Source organism: Odontomachus brunneus, unplaced genomic scaffold (genome assembly GCF_010583005.1).
Source record: "Odontomachus brunneus isolate Ranch 3 - 2012 unplaced genomic scaffold, Obru_v1 Obru_scaffold_101, whole genome shotgun sequence".
Taxonomy (NCBI): domain Eukaryota; kingdom Metazoa; phylum Arthropoda; class Insecta; order Hymenoptera; family Formicidae; genus Odontomachus; species Odontomachus brunneus.
The window spans coordinates 1,277,099-1,286,691 of record NW_022639551.1 but is presented as its reverse complement, the minus strand read 5'-3'; the positions used below and the strand labels follow the sequence as shown (position 1 = coordinate 1,286,691).

Here is a 9,593-nt window from a genome sequence, read left to right as displayed (position 1 = left end):
TCTCTCTCTCTCTCTCTCTCTCTCTCTCTCTCTCTCTCTCTCTCTCTCTCTCTCCCCCTCTCTCCCTCTCTCCCTCTCCCTCTCTCTCTCTCATACGCGAAAGAATTATCGTAAAAAAAATGCAAAAGTGTAAAATAGACGTACATGGCGCGCGCGCGCGATACAAAAATGACCGACATCATGCAATTCGGTTTTCACTCAAATTTCACAATTACATCACGAGCTGATAGAAGAAATTATTGTAAAACCATCATTTCACGGGAAAACATATCACTTTAAATACCTCACATGTAGCAAAATCCCGCTGAGTTCAAGTGCGTCTATTATACACTCATTGTACAGGTCAAAGATACATTAGTACTAAACAGTTATTGGCATCGTGTCATCCGTATCTTTCTCCATATGCTGCTGTGTTTCAACTGTCCGCTAAAAGTTACCGTGCGACTAAAGACTCGTTAATAATGCAATATCAAAGTGCTCACTCGATGGCAACCCTTCTTCCTAATGATCAAACTCCTCAACAAGGTAAAAAATGCTGACAGTTGCAGGTTTTCCACGCTTTATTTCAGCGGTCTTTTTCATATTGTCACATAAAAAATTCTTTGCGTGCATGCTTACAATTCTGCAATTATAAATGTGCAGTAAGAAGGGAAAAACACGAAACAACGAAAGTGACGGGTGTTTCTGACAATGGACAATATACATTGTGTGCGTTCACGCGATTATAATTTATTCAATTACTCCTTTGGCTACCAAAAGCGTCAACAAACTATACCCTCCTATGCGTTCATCATGCTTATTCTGATTACTGAAATATATGTGATGACGTGCACACATGCATACAACCAACTTTTAGTCTTTCGAAAATTTTGTTTTGAAAGAACGAACAGAGACGATTCTTCCTCGATAGTGCGAGATAGTACTTTTTTAATTCTTAGCATGCATCGTTCAAATGGATATAATGGTGCTCTTTTCTGCTACCGATTTATGTTTCTTTATTCAGATCAATTATCTCTCTATTTGAAAGTATTAATATAATTAAAATGTTTTATAATTTTTTGTACATAAATATCCAAATGTGCGGCAAAAATTTTTCAAATAAATTTATCAAAATACTCCGCTCAAGTGAACTAATTATGGAGAAATATAATAGCTGTTCGTTTTGCACAATACCACGGAAGTTCTTCGTATACTTTATTGATATATTAAGGCTTCTTGTACTATATATAAAATACTTCTATATTGCTAGCACAGTCATTTCCCAATAAGCAGCGTGCTCACGGATAAAATGAAACAAATAGCATATGCACGAAGTAAATATTATTAGGTTTTGTTCCGTATTACGTTGATATAAGACAGACAAAAACGAATTTTTGTCTTTCGGGTCGATTATGTCTCTATCGAATATTTTCACTTTTCACACTTTCAAGTGTGCTCAAACGAGCTCAGGTGGTCTTTCGTCTGTATTTATTTTTATTTAGAAATAGCACGAAACAATCGCCAGTATGTCATATCCCGCGCTTCTGACGTCATAAATCCAACATGGTCGCGGCAATGTACAAGAAGTCTTAATAAATAAAAAAGTTCAATTTTTCACAACATTTTTTATATGGAAAGTTAATATATCCAAGTACAAAGTAGCAAAGCCCATTTTTAACTCATTCGCTGATATATTTGTACATGCAAATATTATATGTAAAATTATAGTTTTTAGCATAAAGAGAAACTTAAGTTACTAATGACAGATTTCGAATGGGCGATCAATCCAAATCGACTTATGCTAAAAATCATCGGTCTTTGGCCGCCAGACAACCGGGACTCGCATCAAATTGTAAAGTTGAAATTTCAACGGCTGTGCAGTTTCATCACATTACTTTTCGTAATCACGATTCCGAGTTTAATGTCACTGATAAGAGTATGGGGTGACATGATATTAATGATAGATAATATGCAATATAGTCTACCTCTGTCAATGGCAGTTTTGAAAATCTGCATTATTTGGTACAAACAAGAAGGTATATTATGTTTATCAAAGTTTTTTTTATCAGTAACTTGTATAAATTTGTAAATCTATAAGACGCGCAAAAGTATCTATATAGCGAAATAATAATTCTTCAGATAGTCAAACCTGCACAAATAGATTTTGAGTAATGCCTGTTACAAATTTTTTTATGGCAAAAAGGCAGCAAATCCAACACAGGATTTTATATATCTAGTTATCCTATCAAACTATTATCAGAAATATGATAGAACCTGCTAACAGACAATCCGAACAGGTTGGCGGCAGAAACTGAGTAGTATTTGCAATTCTACTGAATTGGTTGCGTTCAGCAGAAAAGTAGCTTAGTAAGCTTTCTGCTGCGCTGGCAGCAGCTTTGCAATAATTGGAAGATTTTCTGCTAAACAACACTAGTGGTTTACGCTTCTTCAACATATTTATAAAGCGGTCGTCATTTTTTCAAACATACTTTCAATATACTAAACCGTTTAATAAATATGGAAAAAAGTAAATCTCTAAGTGCCATTCAGCAGAAAATCTTACGAATAAACCGCTTTGTGTTGTGCTGCCAGCTTTTTCTGCTAAATGTAACCATTGCCTATTTAACAGACTGTGCCAAAACGCCAAAATACGAGTTGACTGCGGATATAATGGTTATAGTTATGATATGGAATCCTGACCAAATTTCCTGCCAATCTGTGCATATTCTGTTATCTATTTGTTTCCTAGGTTATCACTCCTTGTTACAGTTATAGCCCCTCTAATTGATATGATTGAACGAGATTGGGTGAAGGTAAAGATTAAAGAGGAGCGAAACATTATGCTGAGGTGCGCCAGAATTGCTCGAGCGATTACTATATGTGGAATGTTCATGATATTTTTTGCAATGATCAGTCTGTTTGGTTTACCGTTTCTCGAAATAACAAAGAGTTATGCGACTAATTTAACCGATTTTGGAAAACATTTGCCAATACAAACATACTATCTGCACGATGTGACCAAGAGTCCACAATACGAGCTAACGCTACTGGCGCAAACATTCGCAACGTCCATAGGTGGTATTTGTTACATTGCGATCGACAACTTGTTCGGACTGTTAGTTTTTCATATATGCGGTCAATTGGAAAATTTACATTTGCGGTTGACACATATGAAGAAGTATCCCAATTACGATGAAGTTTTGAAATATAATGTTCAAGATCACATTCGTTTAATCAGGTATTCAAAATGTATTGTCAAGAAAGACCATCCAAACAGAAACTTTGCGAACACACACACACACAATCGTGTACTTAAATACCACAATACAAAATTACATTTTTCTCTGAGAAGTAGTTGCTATTTCAGATCTATCGAAATCATTGATGATTCCTTCAATTTAATGCTACTTGGCCTGGTACTTTACTTTGCTATACTATTTTGTCTGCAAGGATTTCTCATAGTTAATGTAAGTCAAAAATTATAGTGCGCGGAATTATTTCATTAAAGAGGCTGTGTGATCCCTACGGTTCTCGATAATGCGAAACAACCATATATGTATAAGCTTTAAAATGTACGTGATGATCCACGTTACTATTTAATAATTTTTTTGTCAATTTTTTTCATGTGCAGTGCTTTTTTAATGTAATATGATGAATTTTAGAGGATATAGCATTTCAAGATTGTACAACTTGTTGATGACTATTTAGGTTATTATTCAGAAAGACCAATTATCAGTTATGCAGTTGGGTTGGATTGTCGTAGCAACTGTATCTGTTATTTTGCACATGTGTCTTTATTGTGCCGTTGGTGAAATTTTATTAATGCAGGTAAGTGAAAGAATATGATAGAAACTTAAATGGCTAAGCAGCTAGAGAAAATCATATAATTTTATTACTTTTATATAGTATATATATATATATATATATATATATATATATATATATATATATATATATATATATTCTCTGTTAAATCTGACATTCCTCTGTCAAAAATTGGGGCAACCAAAATATTTCTTTTTGAGCTTATTTTATAGCTATATGTATGTACTTTTATTTAAACCTAACCTTTTTAAAAAACCAATATGACGGACCTAATACGATCGAAACAAACTATAAATAGTGAAATCACTAATTAAAAGGTACTAAACCAGTTGCTATTTTTATGAAATCTAGTACTACAGTCTTTTTTCACTGATGACAAATTTGTAATTAGCATATCAAATTTCAAAGTGGTATATCTAATATGGCGGTTAAGTACTATGAAAATGATGAAAAATAATGATATTGTTAACTGATACTTACATTGTAGGTTCAATGCTCACTGAATTCAATGTTACAGCATTTCTTCAATTGCTGATTTTAAATATATGATGATAATGTCACATTTCAATATGGCAAACCCAATATGGTGGCCAATATTTGCGGAAGACAATTTAACAGTTGCAAAATTCTGAATTAGAACTAACGACTAATTCCAATTTTCATGAAAATTAGTATTAATGTATTTTTTTTAGAAAATACAAAGTAACCGAGATTATGAAGTTTAGTCATATTGTTAAGTGTTTTCGCAGCATTTAGCCGCCATATTGGCTCCAACCATTGTAAAGTTTGATATTCGGATTGCAGATTCTTGACTAGCGACTAAAAACACTGTAATACTGTAATGAAAAAATACTTTATTATTGTGTTTCAGAAAGCTCTCGAAATAAGTTACAAGATTATGCAATAAAAAGTAGGTTTCATTTCAAAAATCAACGTGACTTTGACCTGAACTTGACAACGCTGTTGAACGTTTTACTAATATTACTATGTAATTCGTCATTAAAAATGCTATAACTTTTGTATGGAACATTTTTTGGAAAAAGCATATTTTTCATGATGTTGAGGTGTTTCCATACTTTTGCCCCACTCTGTAATGTATATTTATCGAGGTTTTTCAGAGTTCTGGCATTATACACACACACATACATACACACACACACACACACACACACACACACACACAGAGTCTTTCATTCTAATCGCCCCAGGTTATTTCAGAAACATTGCATTAAAAAAAAAATGCTTTAGATGAAAGTTATAAGGTTTAAAAGGTTGCATTTAATAGTAATATTCACTTGACCTTGAGTGGCGTTACCAAGGTCAGGTTAAGATCATATTGATTTTTCAAATAAAATTCAAAAAAAAATTTTTATTGCATATTCTTGTAGCCTATCTCGAGAATTTTCCAAAACTCTACAACAAATGTTTTCATTAAGTATTTTTTGAATAATGAAACTTAAAAATTACAATACCGCCGGCATTAACATTACCAAAAGAATGCTCGCGCGCCTATCTCATAAGTCCAGAGGTGCCAAATCTAAGCACTTCTGAGCCTATGAGAAAAACGCACGAGCAATCAGCCATTTTCTTCATCAGCCGCGATGAGCCGTCTCGCTTGTCGCATCACGCGGCATCTATTTTATATAATAATTCGAAATTTACGTGCTCGTTTGAAAAATAATTTTTACTATATTTTTTACTTTTATCTGTTCTACTCATATCTTTCTTCTTGGACGTCTTGTGCGGGATATCTATATATAATTCCGAAATCCCGAAATATTTCAGGAAATATAAATTTTATAGAAAACTGTTTCACAAAAAATACAAATAAAAGTGGTAAGGTATAAAAAAATCTATTTACTGACCTTATCCTGACTTTGGCGATGCCACCCAATACATTGATGCCAATTTGGAATCGCCTACAGCATGCTTTTGCGCGTGGAAAGTGATGTCAAACGCATACAAGTGAGCAGCCGTCTCCGTGTACGCTCGGCGTTTCGGCTGTCTTTCGGCAGTGGAAGAGATCAAATGTACAATCTGTCTCTTTCTTCCCGAATTATAGCTACAGCTAATTCCGCTGGCCACAAGAATCGTATTATATGTACAAATGAATAATCCAAAAAATTTTTAAACATTTGAAAATTTTAGAATGAATTTATCCTCTTATTAAAAGTTAGAATGAATTAATCCTCACTCTTTTGCGATTATTGTTGACATATACTTATTAAAAAGGACATTTAGTATGACAGAGAGCCTAACATAACCTTAAAAAGTATTTAGTTCAATGGCGTCAAAAATAACGGATAACAGAATTACAAGATAACGCATGTCAGAATTTCCAGAAGTCGGAGAGCGTAGACAAGTTTGAGTAAACAGTTAGATACCTTCTTAATCCATTTCTTAGCTTTTATTTATGCCGTGTCAAATGTGTTTACAATTCTATACTCAAAGCGTATTTTGCACGCAGAGCTTGTGACATCTTAGGCGTCGGCACTTATGATGACAATTACTCTATATTCGATATAGTATAGTTGTGTACACCGGCGGGATTTAACTCGGTACGATGTCTAAGCGCACGACTGAATGCAGCGAGAGGTGCGTCTCGTCTAGGCCGGAAGGTTTATATTGACGCTTCGAGGTACAAATGTTGGTACTAGGATATTTAATTAATGGACAATCGCAAATCCATAACTGTTCGGAATTGTATCCAGAATTGTCTTCGCTCCTTCTCGCTCCTTCTCGTTCCGACTCAGTGCTTTTACGCGTGTCCGAGGATATTTTGGCTTTCTCGGCGTCGATCTGAGTTGTGAGCACGATTATAATATATCGTCGCTGCCGAGAAAAGATGCCCTATGTAAAATTTCTTATTAAATCAAGATGTTTATAGCAATATACATTCAGAATTTTATTCTACATATAATGACACAAGTATCTTAAAATCAAACAAAATTTGTGACAAAATATGAAATAAAAATATAAAACGAACATTTAATGCAACGTGCTAGTAGGTCGTACGGAGTAAAAGTAACGTACTGGCAATTTCCTGACGAGCGTTCTACGTCTTAATAGGATACCTTTAAGCCATTCCTTTATCGTTATATTAATAGAATGAATGCGGAACTGTTTTTATCTTTTGAAGCAACTGTAGCACTATGAAAGCAAAGGTGCTAAGATAACTTTATTGAACGTGTAAATGTTTATCAAATGGTGTAGACAAAACAGTTCGCTTTATCGATACCGATTGGAGACTGCTTAATTGGTTCTTGATGCGGATTCAAGTCGCGAACACGACTATCATCAATGCGTATATGATCAATATATTGACCACAGATGACTGATGTGGTCTGCTATTGTAATGTAGAAAAAACCTGAAAAAAAGATATAAATATAGAAAACATGTATCCATATATTTATATATGGTGTACGTCTAATCAGATACGCTCCATACGCATTTATTGAATCGATCGCAACTCCGCACGTAAAACATACAGAATTATAAGAAGAAATGTATGGTTTTATTCGTCCGCAATATATTTATACAATTTACAATATACATGTACAATATATACTAAAATAATAGAAGGCTCCTTGATAGAGTTAACTAATAGTGAAATATTAATGGCACATAAGGAGCTAGCACGGATGTCTTAGTGCTATTAAATACTAATATAACTTTAATATTAATATGATTGTGGGAGGATAAAAATGTCCAGTATGTACTTGTTGGTATATAATATATACCAAATCCATCAATACAGTCCCATCCCGAAAAATGGAGATGGAATCGAATGGAATCGAATCATCAATATCAGTCTGTGGTCAATATATTGATCGCGTTATATCGTCGCGTAGAAAATCTATGAGTTTAAACATAAGAATGTTATGTTATACAAAATAAAGTAGCAGTACAAGAACGTTCCTCACATCTATTACAAGTTTCACTTGGAAGTTTACGATCTTGTGCAGCCTTAAATAGACACATCAAACTACTGATTCCCTATTTGAAAATATTTATTTTAAACTCCTTTATCATCTGTATCATTTTGATCCTGTTAATTTTGAATGTGAAATTGCTCTATATAATGGATCCCATTTTTTTATATAATGAATTATATGCATTTTTAACAAATCATATTTGACCTCGCTATTTAAAATATAATATTATATTGATTTATACCGAAGACAACGTGATCAATGTTACCTCTAATCTTGAAGTCTGCTAATTGTTAATTACATTTTGAGAAAATGATAATTAATTTTAGTGCTATTAGTATGAAGATGACTTTACACAATCAATAATGATACTAGTAATACAAAAATCACTTTACACAGTCTATAATAAAAAGGTGTACATTTTAGCCAAAAATGAATTTCTATTATTTATTTACCACTATGCTCCTTCTATTCTTCCTTTCTTAATTTACTTAATATATTTGATATATAGAGTATATTTTATTTAGTATAAAGATGTAGTGTGTGTAAATGTATAAGAGTAGTAAGACTACGCGCGCGAGAAGGAATATAGGAGCAGCGAGATATAATACTTAAGCCTAACACGATTCTTGCGGCTATAGCATTAACTGTAGCTATAACTGTAGCTGTAGCTATAGCTTGAGAAGAAAAAGAATGTCGATTGTATGTCTGAACTCTTCCACCACCGTAACCGGGTGAAATGTTGATAATGTGAAACGTGTAGGGACACGGCTAGTCGCTTGTGTGCGATATCTCCTCCACGTTCAATAGCGTGCTATTAGCGACCTGAAACTGGCATTACTGCCTTGAGTAGCATCGCTAAAGTCAGTAAATATATTTTTCATACCTTACAACTTTTACTTGAAATAGTTTTCTATAAAACTTATATTTTTCGAAATATTAATATTTCAGAGTCCTGGTATTTTTTCCTCAACCTATATATATGTATATAGAACGTGTAAAATATTCAAGGACGGTGAAATATCTCGGAAATTATAAGTTTTGCAAAAACTGTTTTAGACAAAAATTTTAGGATTTAAAAAGATTTATTTACTAGTCTGACTAGTTTGATCTTGGATGACGTCAGCAAAGTCAGATTACCTATTGTCGATTACACATTTTTATAATTTTTTTAGAAATTTTCTCAAAACGTTATATTTTTATCCGTTTCAAGGCAGTCGTTTCGACGTTAACAAACATTTCATAATAAAGTATGGGCGACTGTAACTTTATAAGGTGAAATAAATGGAGATATTATTATCCACTATCGTATTATATCCGTGTATGCAAGAAAGAATGATAAGTGATGCATGTCCCTCCTCTCTCTCTCTCTCTCTCTCTCTCTCTCTCTCTCCTCCCCTCCCCACACACACACACACATATACAAAAACACCCGCACATTATCTGCACACACTGAAAACTTGTTACCCCCATAGCCCTGTCAGATACCCGCCCACTCACTTACTCACTCATTTATATTTATTCCCTTGTAATACAAAAAAGGGGTGAAAAACAGAGCAAGGTCGGTGAGGAGCCCACGGCGTCCTACGGTCCTGAGGGTTCGCTCGGGGCGCTAAGGGATTAACAAACTTAATTAGTTAATATTTCATAAACTAATTGTCGGATCCAAAAATGGAAGGAGAACCTTCAGTTCCTCCAAATTTCATCTCCTTCCTATCCCTAACGGGTGTTCTACCATTTGTGGGACATCTTGTATACATGCTGTTCCATGACGACCTCAAATATCTCTTGAATACATTTTAAAGAAAAATGTTTCATATAAAAGTTGGAAGAGCAACAATAGACGATCTTATTAG

At 33.8% G+C, this 9,593-nt stretch overlaps 1 protein-coding gene across 1 annotated transcript; it reads left to right on the top strand.

The window, feature by feature from the left end:
- The first annotated feature begins 894 nt into the window (after positions 1–894).
- LOC116848873 lies at positions 895–4,711 on the top strand. The gene is made up of 6 exons (XM_032825432.1): positions 895–964; positions 1,746–2,015; positions 2,749–3,217; positions 3,347–3,446; positions 3,688–3,807; positions 4,676–4,711. The coding sequence occupies exons 1-6, from the start codon at positions 940–942 to the stop codon at positions 4,709–4,711; spliced, it is 1,020 nt and encodes a 339-aa protein (XP_032681323.1). The 5' UTR covers positions 895–939.
- Positions 4,712–9,593: the final 4,882 nt, after the last annotated feature.

Bases quoted from the DNA above. Each gene is read 5' to 3' on its own strand.
- LOC116848873 (XM_032825432.1), top strand. From the start codon at position 940: ATGCATCGTTCAAATGGATATAATG. The intron at 2,016-2,748 runs GTATATTATGTT...TCCTTGTTACAG, and splicing joins TATTTGGTACAAACAAGAAG to TTATAGCCCCTCTAATTGAT. The intron at 3,447-3,687 runs GTAAGTCAAAAA...ATGACTATTTAG, and splicing joins AAGGATTTCTCATAGTTAAT to GTTATTATTCAGAAAGACCA.